Consider the following 26,766-nt stretch of genomic DNA (forward strand, 5'->3'; position numbering starts at 1 on the left):
AAGGATAGGGGCACCTTCTTTGGGGGCTCATAGAATTAGACCCCCTGGTCCAATCTTATTGAAACTTGGAGGATGTTTTGAGGAGAGGCGCTGGATGCTATGCTGAAAATCTGGCACCTCTACCTCAAAAAACAGCCCCTCCAAGCCCCAGACATCTACAGATTAATTCTCCATTATGGGAATCGGTCTCCATAGGGCACAATGGAGTGCCCAGCAGACATTTCCCTCCCTGCTTTCTGATGACCTTAAAGGGGGGAGGGCCTCCAAACCGGGGGATCCCCTGCTCTCACCTGTGGTTTGGCAACCCTATGCCCAGCACATCCCATTCATGTGATGCCTAAAGTACATTCAGTAAAACTGAGTACTCTTAATTCTATACGTAAGAGGGCTGTTTTGAAAATCTGGTGATGGAGTAAGGCTGATGCCACCGTTCGCATTTCCTGAACCCCTTGGCGCTTCTACCAGTACCTCCTTCGTCATTGTTGACTGGCTGTTCTGCAATGCAGAGACACATTTAGGGGCCAGGTTGCCAGCCTCAAGGTGGGGCCTGGAGATATCTCGCTTTTACCAGAGAGCCAGTTTGGTGTAGTGGTTAAGTGTGCGGACTGTTATCTGGGAGAACCGGGTTTGATTCCCCACTCCTCCACTTGCACCTGCTGGAATGGCCTTGGGACAGCCATCGCTCTGGCAGAGGTTGTCCTTGAAAGGGCAGCTGCTGTGAGAGCCCTCTCCAGCCCCACCCACCTCACAGGGTGTCTGTTGTGGGGGAGGAAGGTAAAGGAGATTGTGAGCCGCTCTGAGACTCTTCGGAGTGGAGGGCGGGATATAAATCCAATATCTTCATCTACCTCACAGGGGGTCTGTTGTGGGGGAGGAAGGGAAAGGAGATTGTGAGCCGCTCTGAGACTCTTCGGAGTGGAGGGCGGGATATAAATCCAATATCTTCATCTACCTCACAGGGGGTCTGTTGTGGGGGAGGAAGGTAAAGGAGATTGTGAGCGGCTCTGAGACTCTTCGGAGTGGAGGGCGGGATATAAATCCAATATCTTCATCTACCTCACAGGGGGTCTGTTGTGGGGGAGGAAGGGAAAGGAGATTGTGAGCCGCTCTGAGACTCTTCGGAGTGGAGGGCGGGATATAAATCCAATATCTTCATCTACCTCACAGGGGGTCTGTTGTGGGGGAGGAAGGTAAAGGAGATTGTGAGCGGCTCTGAGACTCTTCGGAGTGGAGGGCGGGATATAAATCCAATATCTTCATTTACCTCACAGGGTGTTTGTTGTGGGGGAGGAAGGGAAAGGAGATTGTGAGCGGCTCTGAGACTCTTCGGAGTGGAGGGCGGGATATAAATCCAATATCTTCATCTACCTCACAGGGTGTCTGTTGTGGGGGAGGAAGGGAAAGGAGATTGTGAGTCTCTCTGAGACTCTTCGGAGTGGAGGGCGGGATATAAATCCAATATCTTCTTCTTCTTCTACCTAGGGCTGCTAAGCCCCTGGGCTGGGCCAGGATGTTCCCAACCTGCTGCCCCACGTTGGGCCAGTGGGGGGAACTTTCCCTGACATTGTCAGCGTGATGATGTTACTTCCGGAAGTGACGTCATCGCACCGGCAATGTTGCATGGCGGCCACTCTAGCCGTTTCCAGGAAAACTCTATGATTTCCCCAGACACTCTAGCCATTTGGTAGGGAAAACTCTATGGTGCAATAGGTACTGTAGCGTTCCCCCTCCCAAATGACTAGAGCATCCGGGAAAACCATGTTTTTGAAAATGCCTAGAGAGGCCGTGAGCAACGTCGCCAGCGTGAGAACACTGGGGACTTGGCAACCCTACTTTTACTACTGATCTCCAGCTGGCAGAGATCAGCTTCCCTTGACAAAAATGGCATACCTTGCTGAGGCCTCTCCCCTCCTCAAACCCTGCCCTCTCCTGGATCCACCCCCAAAATCCCCAGATATTTTACAACACAGACCTGGCAACCCAAGCTTTCAGGTGGGGCCTGGAGTCCTACAGTTGATCTCCAGGTAATAGAGATCAGTTCCCATGGATAAAATAGCTGCTTTGGAAGGTGGACTCTATGGCATTGTACCCCACTGATGTCTTTCTCCTCCCCAAACCCAAAAAGAACATCAGAATAGCCCTGCTGGATCAGACCAGTGGCCCATCTAGTCGAGCATCCTGTCTCACACCATGGCCGCCCAGTTGCTCTGGAGGGACCACAACAAGGCAGAGAGGCTGAGGCCTTCCCCTCAGAAGAACATCAGAAGAGCCCTGCTGGATCAGACCTGTGGTCCACCTAGTCCAGCATCCTGTCTCACATCATGGCCAACCAGTTCCACTGGAGGGACCACAATAGGGCAGAGAGGCTGAGGCCTTCCCCTGATAAGAACAACAGAAGAGCCCTGCTGGATCAGACCTGTGGTCCACCTAGTCCAGCATCCTGTCTCACACCATGGCCAACCAGTTCCACTGGAGGGACCACAATAGAGCAGAGAGGCTGAGGCCTTCCCCTGTTAAGAACATCAGAAGAGCCCTGCTGGATCAGACCTGTGGTCCACCTAGTCCAGCATCCTGTCTCACACCATGGCCAACCAGTTCCACTGGAGGGACCACAATAGGGCAGAGAGGCTGAGGCCTTCCCCTGATAAGAACATCAGAAGAGCCCTGCTGGATCAGACCTGTGGTCCACCTAGTCCAGCATCCTGTCTCACACCATGGCCAACCAGTTCCACTGGAGGGACCACAATAGGGCAGAGAGGCTGAGGCCTTCCCCTGATAAGAACATCAGAAGAGCCCTGCTGGATCAGACCAGTGGTCCACCTAGTCCAGCATCCTGTCTCACAACATGGCCAACCAGTTCCTCCGGAGGGTCCACACTAGGGCACAGAGGCCGAGGCCTTCCCCAATGTTGCCTGGCTCTCCTCTCTCCCCAGTCTCCTCTCAAAATCTCCAGGTATTCTACAACCCAGAGCTGGCACCCCTACTTTGGGGGCTCAGTTTGGCCCTAGGGACTGCCGCTTGGTGAAACTGAATTGTAGGTGTTGCAAACGGATCCCCTCCCCTCCAAACAGGACAAGAGCAGCCCCTGTTCCCATGCAGCCGGAGGGGGCTGCTTGGGTGGGAATCCGACTCCTGTCCCAGCTCCCTTCTTTGACAGGAAATATAAGAGCTGCTTCAACCGAACAAGGGGGCGGGCTGGCTTCCTTTCGAGCCCAGACAGGTCTTTCCAGCTCTGCCGCAGCGCCGAGAGAGATCAGATGTCTCCTGTGCTCAGACCCGGATTAGATTAAAGGGAACTTCAAACAATATCTCTTCTTACAGCCCCTCTGAGGTAGTGATTAGAAAAAAGAAAAATAATCCACCCGTCGCACACCTGCTGCCTCCCTTGGCTATGATGTGGGGCCTTCGGAGTCCTAAGAGGCCTGCTTTGTGGGGGGCGGGGGAGCTAGGCTGGAGGGGAGTCGGGTTTAAGGAGGTGGGGAGGGGGGGAAAACAGTGGCGATTTGGGAGATCTGATGGGAGATTCGGCTTGTCGCATGGCATGTCGAATCAGATCTGATAACACACCTGCGCGGCTCGGCTCTCGGAAAGGAACGTCGACGGCAAGGTGGAACATGCTGCATTTCTTCTGACGGATCTTCTGCTTTTCAGAGGCCTCGACCGGCGGGTCTTCGGAGGAAGCTGCGATCATGCTTTTCCGAACCGAGGAAGTCCTTCAGAAAGTAGACACTGCCAGGTTAAGCCCTGTGGAGGCCCCTAGGCAGTCAGAATCTTGGGGGGCTCCTTGTAAATTATCTCAGTGCCTCCCCCGCTGCAGCTTGCAGGCACCTTCTCAAAAGCCCCTTTGACAAAGCTGCAGGGGAGAGGCAGAGAGAGGCAAACTTGGTGACGACGCCAGCAGCAGCTGCACCAGGCAAGTCGGGCAAAGAGCGGCTCAGTTGCTGGCTGCACGTGCAAGCTGGGAGGGCTGCAAGCAGGGGGGAAACCAAGGCGGGGGAGCCAGCCCGGGGCCCCTAAAGACATGGGGGCCATAGGCCAGTGCCTAGTTGGCCTAATTGTTACTCCAGCCCTGAGAGTAGAGATGTGTCTGAAATTTCCCTCGGCCTAATTTCTCCCTAAATTTTGAATGGCCTGATTGAATTTCCAAAAGGGAACCAACCGATGCATTTAGGTCTGCCAATCTCCAGTTAGGACCTGAGGATCTCCTGGAATTATAGCTCATCTCCAGACTACAGAGATCCGTTCCCCTGTCCTCCAGGATGGATGCTTTGGAGGGTGGACTCTGTAGCATTGTGCCTCACTGAGTCCCTGTCCTCCCCAGGCTCCACCCTGAAATCTCCAGAGCTTCCCAATCCGGATCTGGCAACTCCACCCACCACCACTCCCTGCCATCGGCCGGAGGGGACGAGGCAACCCTAATACATTTAGAATCCTCCATTATTCTGTGCATGTGTTTGATGGCGAGTTTTGCACAGAGACTTGTGCGAGTGTATTTTGGTGTTGCTTTGTGTCTTTCCCCTTCCAATAGATTATTTTATTTAAAACAATTCTAAGCTGCCTTTCCACCCAATATTGAAACAAAATGTTTTAACAAGCTTAAAATATAGATTGATAGATAAATGATAAATAGATGATAGATGGTGAAGTAAGACAGACAGACAGATAGCTGCAGGGCTTTTTTGTAGGGGAAAAAGCCCAGCAGGAGCTCATTTGCATATTAGGCCACACCCCCGGGCATCACCATTGTTTCACACAGGGCTATTTGTTGAAGAAACCCAGCAGGAACTCATTTGCATATCAGGACACACACCCCTGGGCATCACCATGGTTTCACACGGCTATTTGTAGAAAAAGCCCAGCAGGAGCTCATTTGAATATCAGGCCACACCCCTGGACATCACCATTGTTCCACACAGGGCTATTTGTTGAAAAAACCCAGCAGGAGCTCATTTGTATATCAGGCTACACCCCCTGACATCAAGTCAGCCGGAACTGTGTTCCTGCTCAAAAAAAGCCCTGGATAGATGGATGGATGATAGATGGATGGAGGGATGACAGACAAATGGACGGACGGATGGATCATGGATGGATGTCCTAATAAAACCTTACTCCTCCCATCATACTTTTAAAATTATTTTCTCCTACGTGGCCACAGTGGGCATGAGGAAGATTTCCATCTGTTGGCTTTATATGTTTTGGACATTTTGCCATTTTTTTGTGGGGAAAAATATTAGAAAGTTTGTCAAATCTTAAGAGTTCAGCAAGATTCTCACAGGGGGGCTGAACAATGGAGGCCAGAAGCAGGTGTTTTGTGGGGGGAGGGGAGGGAGGGGTCAGAAAGAAAGAGCACAATAAAAGTTAGAGGTTCCAGAGCTTCGTTCCTGTGAGCTCCTGCCCAAAATGAGGCCTGATTACAAGTGATCTCCAGACCACAGGGGTCAATTCCCCTGGATAAAACGGCTGCTACAGAGGGTGGAATCTATGGCATGCATTATACCTGCAGACGGCAGCTGTACTCTCATCTGTGCATTGGGTCTTGCAGGGAGGGGGATGTGGCTGGCCTCTGTTGGAAACAGGGTGCTGGTGTTAAGAAGGATTCAGCTATTAATAGCCTGGGGAAAAGCTGATTCTGAAAAATAGGGTAAGTTTAGAAGGCAGAGGGAGTTCAAAAGTTTGAGAAACATTGCTGCAAACTCTCCTCACTGTACACCATTCCTTCGTCTGATGAAGTCCTCATGCATACAAAAGCTTACATTCGGAATAAAACCTGGTTGGTCTTAAAGCTGCTACTGAACTCCCACTTTGTTATAAGGAGCAGAGGTCCATCAGCGGCTATTTGCCACAGCGTATTGTTGGAACTCTCTGTCTGGGGCAGTGATGCTCTGTATTCTTGGGGGGGACAACAGTGAGAGGACTTCTAGTGTCCTGGCCCCACAGATGGACCTCCTGATGGCACCTGGTTTTTTGGCCACTGTATGACACAGAGTGTTGGGCTGGGTGGGCTACTGGCCTGATCCAACATAGCTTCTCTTGTGTCCTTTTGTTTTAAATTGACTTGCAGCAGCAGCTATTAGCAGGCGACTTTTATTACCTTTTATTGCTATCCAGACCATTTGGTCTTCCAGTTTATTACGCTATTTTGCCATTTGATTCTAACTTTGTATCCGTTTACACTCTTAACCCACCAACTACATGTATTGCAGCCCACGGTACCCTATCCCCTCGTTTGAAGAAGTATGCATGCCCACGAAAGCTTACATTCTGAATAAAACTTGGTTGGTCTTAAAGGTGCTCCTTGACTCCTACTTTGTTCTTAAAAGATTCTAATGCTTTTAGAAATAAATAATATATATTCTTTATCCTACTTTCCTTCCTGCCGCCGGGGAAGACTCCAGCTTCGTAGCAGAGCACCTGAGCTGCACGTCCACAGTCCAATAATTTGTCTCTGGCATCTCCAAAGTACAGGCTCACTCAGTAGCCAGAAGCATTGGGGGAAATTTTCCTCTGCCAGAGAGCTTCTGCCAGGAGACTCTACTAAGCTGACGAGGCAGGATTATATTTGTCCTCACATTTTTCATCTTAAAACCATCCATTTAACCCCCCCACCCCGAAGATATGAGAAACCTTGTTTGGTTTAATCAATAGGGACCAAACACACTCGGCACATGCTCAGATTCTCCTTCTTTGACCACCAGCCCGTACGGCACAAAAGTCACAGCACTGGCCTTAGATCAAGAGACCTCAGTTTGAATTTTCAGATATCTGCTTGTCATTGTGTTTATTAAAGATTTCAGGTTTTCACGGCTGGTAACATCATTAGGGTTTGTAGAATCTTTCGGGCTCAAGTCCCGTGTTCTACTGGAGAAAGTTTTTCTTCCAGACGTTTCGTTCTCGGCTGCGGAGAACATCTTCAGTGGTGTTGCAGCCGGAGCAGGCGCTCTGACCTTCTTGGCTGCTGTGCATTGAGCCAAGAAGGTCAGAGCGCCTGCTCCGGCTGCAACGCCACTGAGGATGTTCTCGGCAGCCGAGAACGAAACGTCTGGAAGAAAAACTTTCTCCAGTAGAACACGGCACTTGAGCCCGAAAGATTCTACAAACCCTAATTGTGTTTATTATTTACTTCCTTCATTTCTACCCCGCCTGTCTTCCCTGTGGCACAAAGTGGTAAAGCTGCAGTATTGCAGTCAGAGCCCTCTACTCACGACCTGAGTTCGATCCCAGCGAAAGCTGGTTCAGGTAGCCAGCTCAAGGTCAACTCAGCCTTCCATCCTTCCGAGGTCGGTCAAATGAGTACCCAGCTTGCTGGCAGGGGGGAGGGCAGTGTAAAAGACTGGGGAAGGCAACGGCAAACCACCCCGTAAAAAGTCTGCCGTGAAAACCTTGTGAAAGCAACGTCACCCCAGAGTCGGAAACGACAGGTGCTTGCACAGGGGACCTTTCCTTTCCTGTCTTCCCCAGCTGGGGCCCAAAGAGGCTTACGTCATTCGGTTCTCTTCCATTATATCCTCACAACAATCCTGCAACGTAGGTTAGCCTGAGAGTTGTGTGACCGGCCCAAGGTTACCCAGCCAGCTTCCATGGCAGAGCTGGGATTTCAAACCTGCCTCCCCCAGATTCTAGTACTCTATCTGCTGTTCTACACTGGGTCTTCCTCAATATTCTCACACACCGTGGTGGATGTAATGTCTGATTTTGGCTGTGGGCTTCCAAGTTAGAGTACTCACTCAGGCACTCATCTAGGCAAGCTGGTTCGAAACATTATTTATTTGCAAGTGGACAACACCAAGCAACAACTACAGCAAGCCTCATCTTGGGCAGGCTAGGGTGGCCATAATGTCTGAAGGCCAGCCAGGGACACCTTTGGGAGGGGGAAGGCAGGGGTGCGCGCGTCGGCGGAAACAGGAAGTGATGTCACTTCCGGTGACGTCACTTCCGGTGACGGCATGCCACCGCCGGAAACAGGAAGTGACATCACTTCCTGTGACATCATTTCCCCGCGCCACCTGCCGGAAACGGGAAGTGACATCACTTCCTGTGACATCATTTCCCCCCGCGCCACCTGCTGGAAGCAGGAAGTGACATCACTTCCTGTGACATCATTTCCCCCAAATGACATCATTTCCCCCAAATGCCACTGCCGGAAACAGGAAGTGATTTCACAGCACTTCCTGTGACGTCCCCAAAAATCCCCCAAATATCACCGCCGGAAACACCAAGATTATTTATAGAGAGGGAAAGGGGGAAATAAAGTTAAATAAAACTTTTTTTACTTTTTTCAAAGTGAGAAGACTAGAGAGAACGGGTTCCACGCTGAGAAGCCAGTCAGATTCCAGTGAGATTCCAGTGAGACTGTGCTGCATAATGCAGCCTATTTATTTTGTCCCGTTTGCTCTGTTGGCTCTATCTGCGCCACCTTCATCACTTTCGGGGTGTGGATCCCCCAGTGGGGTGGTCTCCCGACTCCCTCCGCCGGCTGTTTCTGATAGCCCTGCGCCCCCTCTTTCATTTGATATGTGTCCCGTGCGGGTGCCACCCTCCTGCCGGGAGATGCCGCAAAATGAGCCCCCTTGAGGCTTATGGCGGCAGGGCTCGGGGGAAGCAAGCTAGACTGCTGTTCTTTTGAGGGGTTATAGAGTGTTTCGAGCCCGTCCCTGTGGCATCGGTCCCATCGTTGTGGGACCCAGGGGGCCGGCGCAGCGGCACGCCGAAGCAGCCTGTCACTAATAACACAGGTCGAGATGCAGGACAGGAACCCGGAAGTGACCGACAGGCTGCTTCAGCGTGCCGCTGCGCCGGCCCCCTGGGCCCCACAACGACCAGCAGTCAAAAGAACAGCAGTCTCAAAAGAACAGCAGTCTAGCTCGCTTCCCCGAGCCCTGCCGCCATAAGCCTCAAGGGGGCTCATTTTGCGGCATCTCCCGGCGGGAGGGTGGCACCCGCACGGGACACATATCAAATGAAAGAGGGGGCGCAGGGCTATCAGAAACAGCTGGCGGAGGGAGTCGGGAGACCACCCCACTGGGGGATCCACACCCGAAAGTGATGAAGGTGGCGCAGATAGAGCCAACAGAGCAAACAGGACAAAATAAATAGGCTGCATTATGCAGCACAGTTGAGAAAGTGCCATATCCCATGTACTGATGAAGTAAATACAGGATCTGAGAACAAAATTGCACCAGAAGACACAAACACAAAGCTCCCTTACACTGAATCAGTGCTTGGGTTCACGAAAGTCAGTATTGTCTAGTCCAGTCACAAACACAAAGCTCCCTTACACTGAATCAGTGCTTGGGTCCACGAAAGTCAGTATTGTCTAGTCCAGTCACAAACACAAAGCTCCCTTACACTGAATCAGTGCTTGGGTCCACGAAAGTCAGTATTGTCTAGTCCAGTCACAAACACAAAGCTCCCATACACTGAATCAGTGCTTGGGTCCACCAAAGTCAGTATTGTCTACTCCAGGGGTGGCCAGAGGGAGGGAGTGAGGGAGGAAGGAGGGAGGTGGGAGGAGGGAGGAGGGAAGGAAGGGAAGGAAGAAAGGAAGGAAGGGAGGAGGGAGAGAGGGAAGGAAGGAAGAAAGGAAGGAGGGAGGGAGGAAGGAGGGAAGGAAGGAGGGAAGGAAGAAAGGAAGGAAGGAGGGGAGGAAGGAGGGAGGGAAGGAAGGGAGGGAGGAGGGAGGGAGGGAGGGAAGGAAGGAAGGAAGGAAGGAAGGAGGGAGGGAGGGAGGGAGGGAGGGAAGGAGGGAAGGAAGAAAGGAAGGGAGGAGGGAGGGAGGGAGAGAAGGAAGGGAGAAGGGAAGGAGGGAAGGAAGGAAGGAAGGAAGGAAGGAGGGAGGGAGGGAAGGAAGAAAGGAAGGAAGGAGGGAGGGAGGGAAGGAAGGAGGGAAGGAAGGAAAGGAGGAGGAGGGAGGGAGGGAAGGAAGGAAGGAAGGAGGGAGGGAAGGAAGGAAGGGAGGAGGGAGGGAAGGAAGGAAGGAAGGAGGGAGGGAGGAAGGAGGGGAGAACGGGAAGGGAGGGAGGGAGGGAAGGAGGGAAGGAAGGAAGGAAGGAGGGAAGGAAGTAAGAAAGGAAGGAAGGAAGGGAGGAGGGAGGGAAGGAAGGAAGGAAGAAAGGAAGGAAGGAGGGAGGAAGGAGGGAGGGAGGGAAGGAAGAAAGGAAGGGAGGGAGGAGGGAGGGAGGGAGGAAGGAGGGAAGTAGGGAGGGAAGGGAGGAGGGAGGGAGGGAAGGGAGGGAGGGAAGGGAGGGAAGGAGGGAAGGAAGGAAGGAAGGAGGGAAGGAAGGAAGGGAGGAGGGAGGGAGGGAAGGAAGGAAGGAGGGAGGGAGGGAGGAGGGAGGGAAGGAGGGAGGGAGGGAAGGAAGAAAGGAAGGAAGAGAGGAGGGAGGGAAGGAAGGAAGGAAGGAAGGAGGGAGGGAGGGAGGAGGGAGGGAAGGGAGGAGGGAGGGAAGGGAGGAGGGAAGGAAGGAGGGAGGGAGGGAAGGAAGGAGGGAAGGGAGGGAGGGAAGGAAGGAAGGAAGGAAGGAGGGAGGGAGGAAGGAGGGAGGGAGGGAAGGAGGGAGGGAAGGAAGAAAGGAAGGAAGGGAGGAGGGAGGGAGGGAAGGAAGAAAGTAAGGAAGGAGGGAGGGAGGAAGGAGGGAGGGAAGGGAGGAGGAAACGAAGGAAGGAGGGAGGGAGGGAAGGAAGGAGGGAAGGGAGGGAGGGAGGAAGGAAGAAGGAAGGAAGGAAGGAAGGAAGGAGGGAAGGAAGGAGGAAGGAAGGAAGGGAGGGAGGGAGGAGGGAGGGAGGGAAGGAAGGGAGGAGGGAGGGAAGGAGGGAAGGAGAAAGGAAGGGAGGAGGGAGGGAGGGAAGGAAGGAAGAAAGGAAGGAAGGAGGGAGGGAGGGAAGGAAGGAAGGAAGGCCGGCCGCCCCCTCCCGCCAGCCACCCCCCCGCTTTCGGCCCCCCCTGGCTTACCTTGTTCCGGGCGGCTGGTGCTGCTGGCGGGGCTGGCGGCGGCTGGGGAGGCGGCGGAGAGGCCGGCGCTGGTCTCTGGAGGGCCTCCAGGGACCAGCGCCGGCCTCTCCGCGGCCTCCTCTGGCCTCTGGAGGCCCTCCAGGGACCAGCGCCGGCCTCTCCGCGGCCTCCGCGGGCCTCTGGAGGCCCTCCAGGGACCCGCGCCGGCCTCCCCGGCCTCCGCCACCGCCGCCGGGCCCCGCGCGCGGGCGGGGAAGGCGGGGAGTGAGGGAGCCAGCGTCCCTGCACGTGCGCACACCGCCGTGCGCACGCGCAGGGACGCTGGCTCCCTCACTCCCCGCCTTCCCCGCCCGCGCGCGCGGCCCGCCGGCTCCCCGCTGGCTATACCGGGACTTCTAATGGTCCCAGTATAGCCAGCCAGGGAGCCGGGAATTGGTGGCCAGAACCGGGAAAGTCCCGGGAGACCGGGACGGTCTGGCCACCCTAGCAGGAGCTCACAGGAGCGGAGCTCCGGAACGTCTACATTTTATTGTGATCATTCTTACTCCCCTCTCCCCCCCTCACAAAAAAATACTTGCTTCTGGGCTCTATTGTTCAACCCTGTGAGAATCTTCTGAACTCTTAAGATTTGACAAACTTTCTAATATTTTTCCCCACAAAAGAATGGGAAAACAACTCGAACATATCAAGCAGGCAGAAATCTTCATCATGCTGTTGTGGCCATGTAGGAGAAAGTCATTTTAAAAAGTACGATGGGAGTAAGGTTTTATTAGGACAATTATAATTCAGAAACATTTTAAGGTAAATGCTGAGCTGATTTAATTTAGTGCACCTTCCGGTGATGTCAGGAATGTGTGGTGTGCAGGGCTTTTTGGGTAGAAAAAGCCAGCAGGAACTCATTTTAATATTAGGCCACATCCCCTGATGTCATCATTGTTTCACATAGGACTTTTTGTAGAAAAAGCCCACCAGGAATTCATTTGCATATTAGGCCACACCCCCTGGAGGCAAGCAAGCTGGAACTGCGTTCCTGTGCGTTACTGCTTTAAAAAAAGCCCTGGTGGTGTGGCATATGCAAATGAGTTATGCATATGAGTTGTGCTAATGACCTCCAGCACCTCTTTTTACACAAAATGACCCCTGACTACAAGTAACATCCAAACTGGAAACTGAAGCAAGTGCTCCACCCAATAGGACCAAACTAAATCACACAGATATTAGGGGAGGAGCAGACTATTCCATTACACAGAGAGAGAGAGATAAATAGCACAGTGGATGCTGAAGGCTTGCTTACGGGTACCCAGAATCTCAGTATGTTTGTTAGATATGCTTTCCAACCTCTAGGTGGTACCTGGAGATCTCCTGCTATTATGATTCATCTCCAGATGACCAAGATCAGTTCCCTCAGAGAAAATGGCTGCTTTGGAGAGTCAATATTATGGCATCATAACCTGCTAAAGTCCCTCTCTTACCCAAGGCCCAGGCTCCATCCCGCCAAAACACTTCCAGGTATTTCTCCACCCAGAGCTGGCAACACTATTTAGACGAGGATTGGAGAGAACTGGATTCATTATAGGGTTGCCAATCCCCAGGTGGAGGCAGGAGATGCCCAGTTTGGAGGCCCTCCCTCTGCTTCAGGGTCATCAGAAAGTGTGGGGAGGAAATGTCTCCTGGGCACTCCATTATTCCCTATGGAGACTGATTCCCATAGAGTATAATGGAGAATTGATCCACAGGTATCTGGGGCTCTGTTTTTTTGAGGCAGAGGCACCAAAATTTCAGCATAGCATCCGGTGCCTCTCACCAAAATACCCTCCAAGTTTCGAAAAGCTTGAACCAAGGGGTCCAGTTCTATGAGCCCTCAAAGAAAGTGCCCCAATCCTTCATTATTTCCAGTGGAGGGAAGGCATGTAAAAGGTGCGCCATCCCTTTAATGTGATGGCCTGAACTCCCTTTGGAGTTCAATTATGCTGGTAACAACTTTGCTCCTGGCTCCACCCCCAAAGTCTCCTGCCTCTACCCCCAAAGTCCACAGATATTTCTTGAATTGGACTTGGCAACCCTAGGATTTAAACTCTGCTCAGTCAGTGAGTGACCAAGAACTCTATCAGCCTACCTTACAGGAGTTTTATGAAAATAAAAACGGAGGCGGGAAAGCTAGATACCATCCCAAGATGGTTTTATCTAAATGTATCATTATGTATTATGATTTCTTGTATACTGAATTTATGTGTTGTAAGCCGCCCTGAGCCTGCTATGCGGGGAGGGCGGGATATAAATAAAAAGTTATTATTATTATTATTATTATTATTATTATTATTATTAGCTCCTTGGAAGAAGGGTGAGATAGAGTGTAATGAGTTTATTGCATTTTAGTCATTCCTCTGTTCCTCTAGTCTCAAGTTGTAATGGTTACCCTCCTCCCCACCAATTGTGAGACGAGAAAAGCACTCAGCAAATGCTCAGATAAATATAGTCCGGGGGTGCTCATAAGAACATAAGAGAAGCCATGTTAGATCAGGCCAATGGCCCATCCAGTCCAACACTTTGTGTCACACAGTGGCAAAATTTATATACAATATAAAATACACACACACACACACACACACACACTGTGGCTAATAGCCACTGATGGACCTCTGCTCCATAATTTTATCTAAACCCCTCTTGAAGGTGGCTATGCTTGTGGCCGCCACCACCTCCTGTGGCAGTGAATTCCACATGTTAATCACCCTTTGGGCGAAGAAGTACTTCCTTTTATCCGTTTTAACCTGTCTGCTCAGCAATTTCATCGAATGCCCACGAGTTCTTGTATTGTGAGAAAGGGAGAAAAGTACTTCTTTCTCTACTTTCTCCATCCCATGCATTATCTTGTAAACCTCTATCATGCCACCCCACAGTCGACGTTTCTCCAAGCTAAAGAGTCCCTTTCTTCATAGGGAACGTGTTCCAGCCCTTTAATCATTCTAGTTGCCCTTTTCTGGACTTTCTCCAATGCTATAATATCCTTTTTGAGGTGCGGCGAAGAACTGCACACAGTACTCCAAATGAGACCACACCATCGATTTATACAGGGGCATTATGATACTGGCTGATTTGTGTTTTCAATTCCCTTCCTAATAATTCCAGCATGGCGTTGGCCTTTTTATTGGCAATCGCACACTGTCTTGACATTTTCAGTGAGTTATCTACCACGACCCCAAGATCTCTCTCTTGGTCCGTCTCTGACAGTTCACATCCCCATCAACTTGTATTTTGTAGCTGGGATTCTTGGCCCCAATGTGCATTACTTTGCACTTGGCACATTGAACCGCATCTGCCACGTTGACGCCCACTCACCCAGCCTCAAAAGATCCCTTTAGAGTGCCTCACAATCCTCTCTGGTTCTCCCACCCCTGAACAATTTAGTGTCATCCGCAAACTAAACTTGCTTAAGCTCAACTTGCTTAACATAAGAGCCTCATAGAATAAACGTCAGATGTTTGGGAGCCACAAGACATGAATGACAGGTGCTTGAGAGCCGGAAAGGGGGGGGAGGAGGGAGGGAAATAGATGGGGAGGAGGGGAGAGGTGGAAAGAGAGCAACTATACTTTAAATACATTCTCCAAGCCACCAGCCGGCTTGGAAAAGTGATCTAAAGAGAGAAATGTCTTCTCCAAGCTGGCTGATGGGGGCTTTGAGAGCCAAACAATATGTGTGAAAAAGCCACATATGTGTAAGCCACAGTTCAGCCTCCCCTGATATAGTCTCTTAGTGAAAACTGCTTCGCACTTGGCTTAAGGCTAAACTTTGTCTAAAAGAAGAATGGGAGGAAAGGATTTCCCTCCTTTCAATTTGCACAAAAGCCATTCCGCTAGGAGGCACGCCAGATCAAAGAATTCGGCTCAAAGAAAAACTACAACTCCCAGAACCCTTAGCAAACAAACCCTACATTGATCCACGGCCACACACCTCTTTAATAAATCTCTCCAGGCTCGCCTTTCGGTGCCCCAGGATTGGAGGGTTTGGAAAGCGCAAGGGGGCCTGCCGGACACCCGATTGGCTGTCCCTCTGGCAACAAAGAGGCTTGGGGAGGGTATGAAGTAGAGGAGCCCCGCCCCTCCATTGTGTTCCAAGTTCTTGCCGAAAGCTTGGTCGGGCGAGCGAACGAGGAGTTGGGGCTGGAGCGCTGAGCCGGGGCGCAGCGTAATTGCGCGCATCTTGTGGTTATTGCGGGGAGGGAAGAAAAATTGTCCATTTCTTGCAGGTGGGAAGAAATGCAAGGAGTCGTTGAGGGTGCAAAGAAAGCAAATGGACTCGAGAGGTGTAAATTTGTAAATCTATAAAAATATAAATATTTGGACCCTTGCAATTCCAAGGCGCCCCTTCCCTCCAAGCGCGGCTCTCTCGACTTTGCGTCCAAGTGGAAAAAGTTCGCTCCGGAGCGGAGAGCGAGCGAGACGCGGCGCTGCAGCGGTGGCTGAATGGGGGGAAGAACCTGTTGATGGAGCCGGCTGCCGAAGCGCAGAGGCTGGCCGGGCAAGCCGAGACCTCTCTGGGAAGGGCCATGGCCGAGCGAAACCCGTGCGCAGGTAAAAACTCTCCCGCTTTGGCTCCCGGACGCCTGGGTTCTTCTCCGGGAGGGGGTGGCAACTGGGCCAGAGAGCGGGTCGGGTCGCTTCCTAGCGCCGAGGGAGCGCTGCCTAGTGGTTGGGGAAGCCCGGGTTTCTTGGAATCTTGGACGCGGGGACGGTGGTGCGGGGACCTGAAGGGGTTGGACTGGAACATTGCAAGAGTTATGGGGGGGGGCGGCTGGAAAATCACTTGGCTTTCTTTTCCAGCCCTGGTGGGAGGCTGATGGGCCCCTGGAAGCCAGGATACCTGGGTTCAAAGGTGCAGCGGGAGGGATGTGGAGGACTCCTGGGTTCCTTTCCCTGCATCAGAGGGGGGGGGGGAGATAGATTGCAGCAGGCTGGATCCTAAAGTCTGGGTACCTTGGGACTGTGGGTTTGCCAGGGACTCTTAGCTAAAAAATACTTTTCCCCCCAGCTATAATATGAAGTGAGTGGTGCCTAGTGGTGAGAGTTAGAAGTTAGAACTGATAAAAAGAATGAGCCGGCCAGCTCATCCAGCCAAAGGGTGATTAACACATGGAATTCACTGCCACAGGAGGAGGTGGTGGCTACAAGCATAGCCAGCTTCAAGGGGGGATTGAATAAACAGATGGAGCAGAGGGCCATCAATGGCTATTAGCCACAGTGCATTGTTGGAACTCTCTGTCTGGGGCAGTGATGCTCTGAATTCTTGACGCTTGGGGGGGACAACAGTGGGAGGGCTTCTAGTAGTCCTGGCCCCGCTGATGGACCTCCAGATGGCACCTGGGTTTTTTGGCCGCTGCATGACACAGAGTGTTGGACTGGGTGGGCCATTGGCCTGATCCAACATGGCTTCTCTTATGTTCTTATGAGAGCTGGGAAGGCTCTGTCCCAGGTTCTGGTCACTGGGGGAAGCCCTTAGTCCTTTTTGGAGGGAAGGAATCCAGTCTTGGGAGCCAGGTTGGTAGCAGACTTTAGCTAGGATGGAGTGAAAGGGGGTGAGCTGGACTGAAACTGCCCCGAAACAACTTGGATCATGGGCAATGCAGGGCCTAACAGAGACCAGTGTGAGTCTTGTCTTTTTACATAATCAGTGATGCGATAGACTGGTTTGTACCCACTGCCCCAGATGCGATGCTTGGGCCATTCGACTCAGCCGTGCACAAAGCGGCCGGCTCATACTAATCTTTATTTTAAAAGTAAAGGTTGTCCCCCTGTGCAAGCACCAGTCGTTTCCGACTCTGGGGTGACGTCGCATCACGACGTTTTCACAGCAGACTTTTATGGGCTGGTTTGCCATTGCCTTCCTCAGTCATCTATGCTTTACCCCCAGCAAGCTCGGTTATTAGCAGTATCAATAATTCTCTGTTATTTTCCTTGGGCAGAGGGCTATACAGAAGGCCCTCCTTTGCATGTGGGAGCCAGGAGGTTTAGGAACGTGGCCATTGGTTAGCCAGTGGAGAGGTGTGCGGAGCATCTGCTGGGAGTGAAAGAGGCTACCGGGCTAGGAGGTTTGGAACTTTTCCAGTTGTTGCTAAGCAAAAGCAGATGCCACGGCAGTGTTGGGGCTTGGAGGTTTTCCCGCGGGGATCAGCCTGAGGGAGGCTGGACTTTTTCCGGCTGGGCTCTATCTGAGGGATTTCATCTCTCTGTGAACCTCTTGATTTGTTTCCATCCCCAGTGCTTGAGCTGAAATCTGCCAAGGATTGGGTTTGGCAATTGGGTAATGTGCTTTGAGTGCAGAGAGAGGGTGGTCTTCCCTTCCAAATGGTTGTCTGCGTTTGTTTGTTTTTTTCAAAAATCCCCTGTGCTGAATCCCTAAATGCAATTTTCAGGCTGTTGTTGTTCCCTTGCAAATCAAGTTACTTGCATTCACAAACTTCTTCAAACTAGTTACCCTAGCAATGCATGTTTGTTCCAGTTTTATTTTGCTTCATTTATCGTCCACCTTTCTCCATGAGACAAAAGGTGGATGACCATATTATAAACACGTAGAATAAGGACCAGTATAATACATGCCAGTCAATGTTCCCTCTAAGCTGTGGAGTCTCGTGAGCAAAAATTCTACTTTGTGAGGTACTGGTATTAAAGTTGTGAGCTGCTGCATAAATTAGTTTGCTCTAGGTGGCCAAACTGTGGCTCAGGAGGTGGCCAAACTGTGGGCTCAGGAGCCACATGTGGCTCTTTCACACATATTGTGTGGCTCCCAAAGTACCCACTGCCCCATCGGCCAAACTGGTGGCCACACTGTAGCCAAACTGTGGCTCAGGAGTGGCCAAACTGTGGCTCAGGAGCCACATGTGGCTCTTTCACACATATTGTGTGGCTCTCAAAGTACCCACTGCCCCATCAGCCAGCTTGGAGAAAGCGTTTATCTCTTTAAACCACTTCTCCAAGCCGAGCCAGACAGAGCCTCGGCGTATGCATCTAAAGTTAAAGTTGCTTTCTTTCCACCTCTTCCTCCATCTGCTTTCCTTACAGCTTTCAAACATCTGACATTCATGTCTTGCGTTTCTCAAACATTTATTCTGTGTGACTCTTACGTTAAGCAAGTTTGGCCATCCCTGCTCTAGGGCCATTTTTCTTGAGCTGAGGCAAAAAATGTACGAGTTGGAGGCTAAAAAATTGCGAGCTAGCTGACACTAACTCAGCTTAGAGGAAGCACTGGTGCCAGTGTATACTCTCTCTCGGCTTGACTTCGCGGACAAAGATTTAAGAAGGGTGCAGTAGTCCACGTCTGCTGCAGGCTCGCTGGTGGCTGACAAGACCAATGCAGGACAGGCAGGTCCGGCCACAGTGGCTGCAGGGAAAAGTCAGTGTATATGTGCATCAGTATAATACTTTTGTACTTTTGTCTCATTATGGGAAGACAGGAGTCACCAGAAAAGACAATAATGCTAGGAAAAGTTAAAGGCAGCAGGAAAAGATGAAGACTCAACAGGAAGTGGATTGAGTCAATCGAGGAAACTGTTAATGATGGGACATTTTGCGGAACAATTCATAGGATAACCGGGGCTTTTTCCTTTGCATATGAGGCCACACACCCCTGATGTAGCCAATCCTCCTGGAGCTTGCAGTAGGCCCTGTAAGAAGAGCCCTGTAAGCTCTTGGAGGATTGGCTACATGAGGGGGCGTGGCCTAATATACAAAAGAGTTCCTGCTACAAAAAAAAAGCCCTGGGGATAACCATAAGTTGGAAGCGACTTGATGATACTTAGCGCACACAAACACATAATACATACAGTAAGCAATATCTGCTCATGCGGGGCTTTAATCGCCCTCCCACCCATTTCCCAGAATCCTGTATTTCAATTTATGGACTACATTGTAATCCCGTCCTGGAGTTCAGGGCAGTGCTTGTGATTCCCCCCCCCCCCCTCTGTTATATCCTCACAATGGCCCCGTGAGGCTGACAGAAGGAGAAAGGGATTGGTCCAAGATCACCCCGGAGTGTTGGTGTAGATGGGCCATTGGTCTGATCCAACATGGCTTCTCTTATGTTCTTATGTTTGGCAGCTGGGCAATGCGGAGTCTGGAGGGGGCCACATAAACCTGTAGTACTGTGGTTATTGGTGGTGCTGGAAGGTGCCCTCAAGTCATTATCGACTTATGTTGACCCCCACAAGGTTTTCAAGGCAAGCGATGAACAGAGGTAGTTTGCTGTTGCCTTTCTCTGTCTAGGAACCTTGGGCTTCCTTGGTGGTCTCTCATCCAAGTACAAACCGGGGCTGACCCTGCTTAGCTTCCAAGCTCTGATGAGATCAGCCCAGCCCAGCCTGAGCTGTCTACAGATGGCAAAAAAAAAAGCAAAAGAGCCTTTAAGAGAGAGACAGAGAGAGAACAAAATTTACACATGCTCATTTCCACTTAGAGATGCAAATTTACACATAACCTCTTAACGGAAATACAGCTGACCTTAAGTGCCCGTTCAGTCTGGGACAATAGCAGGCAGAACTTTGCCACAAAAAGTGACCAAAAATTACAAAAGGTGACTTTGGCCGATTTGACCAGACTGAAGCAGAACCCTGATATTTCAGGGGGCAGGCCTCAACAAAGACGACATCTGGCCATCCTAGTTATGGCTCAGACTGGGGGAGGGACCAGCTAAACGTTGAGGCAGAGATTGGGTATCCTTATGGCATTCTTTTGGTTCCCCGTGGAACAGCATTTTTAATTGGTTTATTTGAAACACATTACCCGCCCACTCCAAAACAATCACAAAGAATGAGACTTCCCCATTCGAATGAAAACCCAGCTGCAAAGACAGTCAGTCCTAATATTGCCCTTCAAGTTCCTTTGGAGGATCACCAACTGGCAAAGGCGTACATCTCTCTCATTGTCTTTTTATAAGTCTTGTCATCCCGCCTGAGCCTGGATGAGAAAGGCAGACGAGAAATGAAGTAAGCAAATCAATCCACCGAAAGGTCTTTCAGGGACACCCAAAAGAAGAATGTTAGGCTCTTGATAGTTATGCCTGGAAGGGGTTTTCTACAGGCTGGCCACCGTAACCCCCAAGGCCATGTGCCTGGTGATCCCCACCTCACTTCTGAAGGGTACCCAAAATAAGGCCAAAGTGTAGATGACTGAGGAAGGCAATGGCAAACCACCCTGTAAAAAGTCTGCCAAGAAAACTTCATGATGTGACGTCACCCCAGGGGTCGGTAACGACTCAGTGCTTGCACCGGGGATTACCTTTACCTTTATCCAGGGCTCTGTTTTTGCAGCAGGAACTCCTTTGCATATTAGACCATACACCCCTGATGTAGCCAGTCCTGTAGCTTACAGTAGGCCCTGTATTAAGAGCCCTGTAAGTTCCAGGAGGATTGGCTGCATCAGGGGTGTGTGGCCTAATATGCAAATGAGTTCCTGCTACAAAAGAAGCCCTGCCTTTACCTTTTTAGACTTCCCTTGACACATCCTTTCTGCTCCCCTGGTAAAGGGGGAGATGTCACTGATGGGTCATGCCTGCAGCCCAAGATGATACAAGAAATTTCGGTGCAGGAAAGCCAAATGGTGTCTTTCGTGATACTGAAAATGAAACAATTGCTTTGTTGAAATATTGAACGTGACAAGAGGAGGAAACAAAGCAAATGGTGCCCCCACATCGGAATCAACTGCTTCGCCCTGCCTCATGTTTAAAGCAGTTCCAAATCCACTAGGATCCTAGTGCCAGTTATGCTTTTTGGTATCCATTTGAGCTGCCCCCCAGCCCTATAAACAGTTCCAGCAGATGTTGACTTTGTGACAGCACTTTGAAGTGCTGAGTTCTTGTGGCCCTTTCTTACAAGCTCAGGGAAACTCTGATGGCGAAGAAGAAGAATGCAGATTTATATCCTGCCCTTGTCTCTGAATCAGTCTCAGAGTGGCTTACAATCTCCTTTATCTCCTTCCCTCACAACAGACACCCTGTGAGGTGGGTGAGGCTGAGAGGGCTCTCCCAGAAGCTGCCCTTTCAAGGACAACTCCTACGAGAGCTATGGCTAACCCAAAGCCATTCCAGCAGCTTCAGGTGGACTTTGGGGTCCGTCAGCAATTTTTCTCCAGGTCAGTTTGGCCAGGGATCCTGGAGGTTTTTGCCATCTTCTGGGCATGGAACAGAGGTCACTGGGGATGTGGGGGGGAGGTATATGTGAAGCACCTGCGTTGTGGGGGGTTGGACTAGACAGATGACCCTTCCAACTCTGCGGTTCTATAAAAGAATAAATCTAGTCTGGTGATTCAGGGGGCTTTTTTGACTTCCAAACCTTCTTTCCTTGTTTAGCCTGAATGGACTTCATGTCCATGGAGGACAGGTTTAAAAGCGACTGCTAGTCATAGTGACCAAAGAGAACCTCCACATTCAGAGGCAGTAAACTTGTGGATGACCAGAGCCAGGAGGCAACATTAGGGGAAGGCCTTGGCCTCCAAGCCTTGTTGTTGGCACTCCAGAGGAACAAGTTGGCCACTGTATGAGAGCATGCTAGACTTGATAGCTCACTGGTCCGATCCGTCAGGGCTCTTCTTATGACTTGCTGCCTTCAATTTAACAAGGAGAAAAATCTGCCGAAATTGCTACCTTCCCCAGGGTAGCATTAATGCATTTTGCACACATCAAATGAAAGGGTGAAACAGGCAAAGAGAACCACCCACGTCAGTATGAGTTGTGGCTGCCTAGAATCCACGTGGAGCTTGTTTCCCATATAGACATGTGGTTTTAATTTAGGTGAGTTGTAAATATTGAATGTGACAGGAGGAGGAAAGAAGTAAAGTTCGCTGAAGGGGAAAAGAGATGATGGAGTCTCTTGGTCTTGCTCTTGGAAGAGAATCTCACATTAAGGGGGGGGGGCTATAGAGGTGTGTGGGCTTTAGGAGACTTTGTGTGTCAGGAAAGTGCAAAGGAAGAAGGTACTGGATTTATACTCCGCCCTCACTCTGAATCTCAGAGTAGCTCACAATCTCCTTTATTCCCCGCCCCCAACAACAGACACCCTGTGAGGTGGGTGGGGCTGAGAGAGCTCTCACAGGAGCTGCCCTTTCAAGGACAACTTTTGCCAAAGCTATGGCTGACCCAAGGCCCTTCCAGCAGCTGCAAGTGGAGGAGTGGGGAATCAAACTCGGTTCACCCAGATAAGAGTCCGCACACTTAACCACTACACCAAACTGGCTGGGGAGTCTTTGCACGGTTGAGGGGCCATGGCTCAGTGGTAGAGCCTCTGTTTGGCATGATTGTCCCAGGTTCAGTCCCCAGCATCTCCAGTTAAAAAGGAGTAGGCGGCAGGCAAAGTGAAAGATCTCTGCCTGAGCCCCTAGAGCTGGGGTGTCAAACTCATTTGTTATGAGGGCCGGATCTGACAAAAATGAGACCTTGTCAGGCCGGGCCATGTTGGGTCTGGTCATGTGTGTACCTGTGCCCCCCTTGTTTTTCTTCTTTGCCTTTCCTTTTCTCCCAGCACAACCTGCTTTTTTCTGTTCTCTCCCAGCAGCCTCTGTCTCCACTCACTCTCCCATCTTTGTTGTTTCCCCATCTTTCCTCCTTTTTTGTTTGCCTCTTTCATGACTTCTGTGCCTCCTCTCTAAAATTTTATCTTTTTCTCTCTCCCGTCTTTCACCTTTTCCACCACCCACTGATGCTAACTAACCCTTGGATCTCCACTACCCCCTCCAACATTTCATATTGGTCTGCAAACCTGAGGCTTCCTCTGGGCTTGTAGAACTGTAACTGCTTGTTCCTAGCCCCAGTGTGTGTGTTGGATCTAAATTCTGTCTGTGTTTCCAGTTAGATACAATGATGTATACACCAGTTGGCTCTTCTATCCTGGAAAAGCTCACAGGCAAAAGGACTAATTTCAGGTGTATCATTTTACCTTGGAACTTGTGAACTGGTTAAGCAACCCTAACGCACACATGCAAATCTCTGTGTTCGGGGTGAAGTGAGGAAGCAGGAAGTTAGATCTGGGACGTTAATAGCCCATTCACTCATTTATTTTATTTAGAAGTTTTATGCCACTTATCAAAGGGAACCTAGCCAAGTTATTGCCTGGTATTACAAAGAATGCGGATGCATACATGAAAGGGGAAGGCCTCAGCTTTCTACCCTGTTGTGGGCCCTTCAGAGGAACTGGCTGGCCACTGTGTGAGACAGGAGGGCTCATAGAATCATAGAGCTGGAAGGGACCTCCAAGGCCATCTAGTCCAACCCTCTGCATAATACAGAAATTCACAGATGCCTCCCCCTAAGTTCACAGAAACAGCATTGCTGTCAGATGGCCATCTAGCCTCTGTTTAAAAACCTCCAAAGAAGGAGCGCCCACCACCTCCCGAGGAAGCCTGTTCCAGTTACAAACCACCCTAACTATCAGGAAGTTCTTCCTAATGTTTAGCCGAAGACTTTCTTTTGATTTAATTTCAACACGTTGGTTCTGGCTCAACCTTCAGGACAACAGAAAACAACTCTGCACCATTCGCTATATGACAGCCCTTGAGGATGGTTATCATATCACCTCTCAGTCTTCTCCTCTCCAGGCTAAACGTACATATTTTCTTAAAGTCATTAATGATGTCCAGAAGTCTTTGAAAACCTGTATGTCGCAGGGGTCTAGTTCTCATTGAGGGAGTAACCCAGTGCCATTTTAGATTGTAAGCAAGGGTACAGACAATAGCTCATTCTTTAATGCAGTTGGTTTCCCCCTGTAGCTAGCCTGTCAGGGACGAGTCCTCCCTTGTATGCTGATTTACTATGTGTGTGCATCTTTAAAGTTGTGTGAGGGCCCCGTTTTCTTCTTGATGTGGTGAAGCCCAGACACATGTCAAATTCCCTCAGTGCAAGCCGGGTCATCGCCAGGCATGTCTTAAGAGCGTGGATCGCTATTCAGGCATAATACTGCGAGGCAAATCCTGAGTTTGTCTCTTTGGCCTGTGTAATGTGTGGAATGGCAATGAGTGTGTGAACTGACAGATGCCAGGATGACTTAGGCACGCTTGGTCCTCTCTCACCTGACGTAGCAGCGGCCGGTGATAAGCTGTAGGTACAAACCAGCTATCTGAAAACGTTGACTAGTTCTTTTTGCTTTACATCTCCAAGTAGAGTTGCCAATCCAGGTGGGGGCAGGGGACCCCCCCAGTTTGGAGGCCCTCCCTCCATTTGAGTCATCAGAAGGGGGGGAGGGAAATGTCTGCTGGGCACTCCATTATTCCCTATGGAGACCGATTCCCATAGGATAGAATGGAGAATTGATCCACAGGTATCTGGGGCTTGGGGGGAGGGCTTTTTTTTTTTTTTTTAGGTAGAGGCACCAAATTTGCTGCATAGCATCCAATGCCTCTCCCCAAAATACCCTCCATGTTTCAAAAGGATTGGACCAGGGAGTTCGATTCTATGAGCCCCCAAAGAAGGTGCTCCTATCCTTCATTATTTCCAATGGAGGAAAGGCATTCAAAATGTGTGTGGTCCCTTTAAATGTGATGGTCAGAACTCCCTTCGGAGCCCAGTTATGCTTTGACTCCACCCCAATGTCTCCTGGCTCCACCCCCAAAGTCCCCAGATATTTCGTGAATTGGACTTGGCAACCCTATCTCCTGGCTTGGTTTGGCCATCTTGGTTGTGGCTGAGGCTGGGAGAATAACGGGGAATGTTTTGAAACCTCGGATTTTCTTCTTGTGAGGAGTTCATCGAGCCAGTGAAAGAGACAATAGACATATTTGGTGTGCCTGTGGGGAGGCAGAAGCCCACTGGCACCTGCGGCCAGGTCCATCTGGACCTTCCTTAATTTATCCTCCCGTTTTTAACATTCTGCTCAACAGGCATTGGCTTGTGCTGAGGCCAAGGGTGGCGGAAGAGTGCAACTGTGGGATCTTCTGTCTCAAAGGCTGTTTTCTCTCCGGGACGCTTGAAGTCCGAGCTTCTCGAAGGACACCGCGGGGATGAGAAATAGGGGCCGGGCCTCAAGATACCGTTGTCGGGGCCTCGAAAACGACACAAGTTCTTCTCAGCTGCAAGCATCCTGGAACTCACAGACTACTTGACTTTTTGTTCCATCCCAACGCTACCTCAGAAGTAGGACTTGAGGGCTCTGTGATTCAGCAAGAGGACACGTCTGGGCCTGGTGGTACTGTGAGGCGTCCAGCAGTGGCAGCTGTGCTATGAATTGGTGTTTATGGACTGTCTACCTCGGCCTGGTCTGCAGCAGTTTCGCTGAGGGTAAGACTGTGTGTCTGGGCTGTCATTCACTGTGTTGCGTGGGTGTGTATTTACTCATCTAAAAATGTCAAAGTCGCTGTATCTGATTCAGCTCCCACGATAATGGTTGGCTTCAGTTTCATGCAGATTGCCGATTACGTCTTCGTAGCGTTCTCTGGTTTCTGTCTCTCGTTTCTTTCACAACTCTTGCTCTTCACCCTGAGTATGTGTGGTGGCAATTGCTGACTACACATGGTGAGGGTCTGTCAGGCTTTTGCACATTTTGCTGTTGTCAGACAGCTTGTAATAGCTCCTGGTGGGCATATGCTGCAGTACAGCTATGTAGAGCACTGAAGTCCTACCTGAAAGGTCCCCAGAGTGGTGCTTGTGGGTACCATGGCACCTGCTGGTACTTTTCCTAGCACCCACCAAGTGTTTGTTGAAAGAGGGCAGGGCAAGGTAGAATCTTTTTCTGCCCAGCAAGGCTTCGGATTGGCCGCTGGAGATCTGAATGGCTGTACACATCTTAAAAATGGCTTCAGCCGCAGCTGCCACCGCAGCACAAAGCCCTTCACTACATGACTGGAGGGCAAGTTATATTTATGCAAGAAATTAGTTTTAAACAATATGTTCGTTTTAAAATAATCTTGTCGATCAGAGCACCTCCTTGAAAGGTTGAAGAGTTACAGTAGATTTTTGCAACATCTCGCTCCCCAACATTTTGAGGTTGGCTCCGCCTCCAGGGGCAGCCATTTTGAGGTTGTGCCCAGCACCCTGTGTGAAAATTCCAGAGGGCTCCAGAAGGCTCAAAATCTTGGGAATCTCTGTTCTACCCTTTCTCCACTGGCAATCACACACTTCCAAGTGTATCTTTTGCAACCCTGAAGGTTATAAACTTTGGTTTTTAAAAAATGTGTGTGTGTGTGTGTGTGTGTATATATATATATATGAGTTGAGTTTTGAATTTACCAACACAATCGAAGAATCTCATTCTAGGCACAAGCCTGAATACAAGAGATTATTTTGCACACACTGGAAATTCTAAAGTCAAATTTGCAGCAGAGAACTATTAAGTGTGCCACTGTTTTCTTGACCAGTTGCTGCCAACCCCTTGGCAGTGTGAGCTGTCACTGTAACTTTCTTGCACGCTCAGCCTACATAACCAACCAAGTGTGTGACTTCCCCATTTTCCCAGGGATTGCAGCAACTTTTAACTTTCCACCTATTTGATTCCCCCCCCCCGCCCCCTCGTCTCGCTGCCTGGTGCCTTCTGTGCGGCAGTAATATGTGAGTTCACATTCCCCGATATAATTCTTCTTGTCAGGGCTCCTTGCCCCTTTAATAGCATCTGAACTGAGCCCCTGTCACAGAGCTCTGCGAGCAAGCCTGAGGGATCCTCGAATTGATGCGCCTTCCTTTTCCCTCATGTGCAGCCGGCTAATTAGAGACTTCCACTTTCCCAAGGAAGTGTGGCGGTTTGTGCTTCCCTTGCCGATGAGGACCGAATCGGCGTTCGGAATCCTAATTTGCAGGAAAAACTCGAAAGCGTCGGCAGAAGGAATGGCACCCCGCAACGGGTCTCAGATCC

General features: G+C 50.5%; 1 protein-coding gene across 2 annotated transcripts in view; it reads left to right on the forward strand.

Moving 5' to 3' along the window:
- The first annotated feature begins 15,357 nt into the window (after nucleotides 1-15,357).
- The window catches only part of IGSF9 (immunoglobulin superfamily member 9), a 123,897-nt gene continuing 112,488 nt past the window's right edge, over nucleotides 15,358-26,766 (forward strand). The window contains exons 1-2 of one of the 2 annotated variants that reach the window (XM_060254971.1): nucleotides 15,358-15,520; nucleotides 24,803-25,199. In XM_060254971.1, the coding sequence (XP_060110954.1) occupies nucleotides 25,142-25,199 (58 nt within the window). In that variant the 5' untranslated portion in view covers nucleotides 15,358-15,520; nucleotides 24,803-25,141. Of the gene's footprint in view, nucleotides 15,521-24,802; nucleotides 25,200-26,766 lie in introns of those variants that run through there. The other variant, XM_060254979.1, reaches the window with a different exon arrangement.

This window comes from Heteronotia binoei, chromosome 1 (assembly GCF_032191835.1).
Source record: "Heteronotia binoei isolate CCM8104 ecotype False Entrance Well chromosome 1, APGP_CSIRO_Hbin_v1, whole genome shotgun sequence".
In the NCBI taxonomy this organism is placed as follows: domain Eukaryota; kingdom Metazoa; phylum Chordata; class Lepidosauria; order Squamata; family Gekkonidae; genus Heteronotia; species Heteronotia binoei.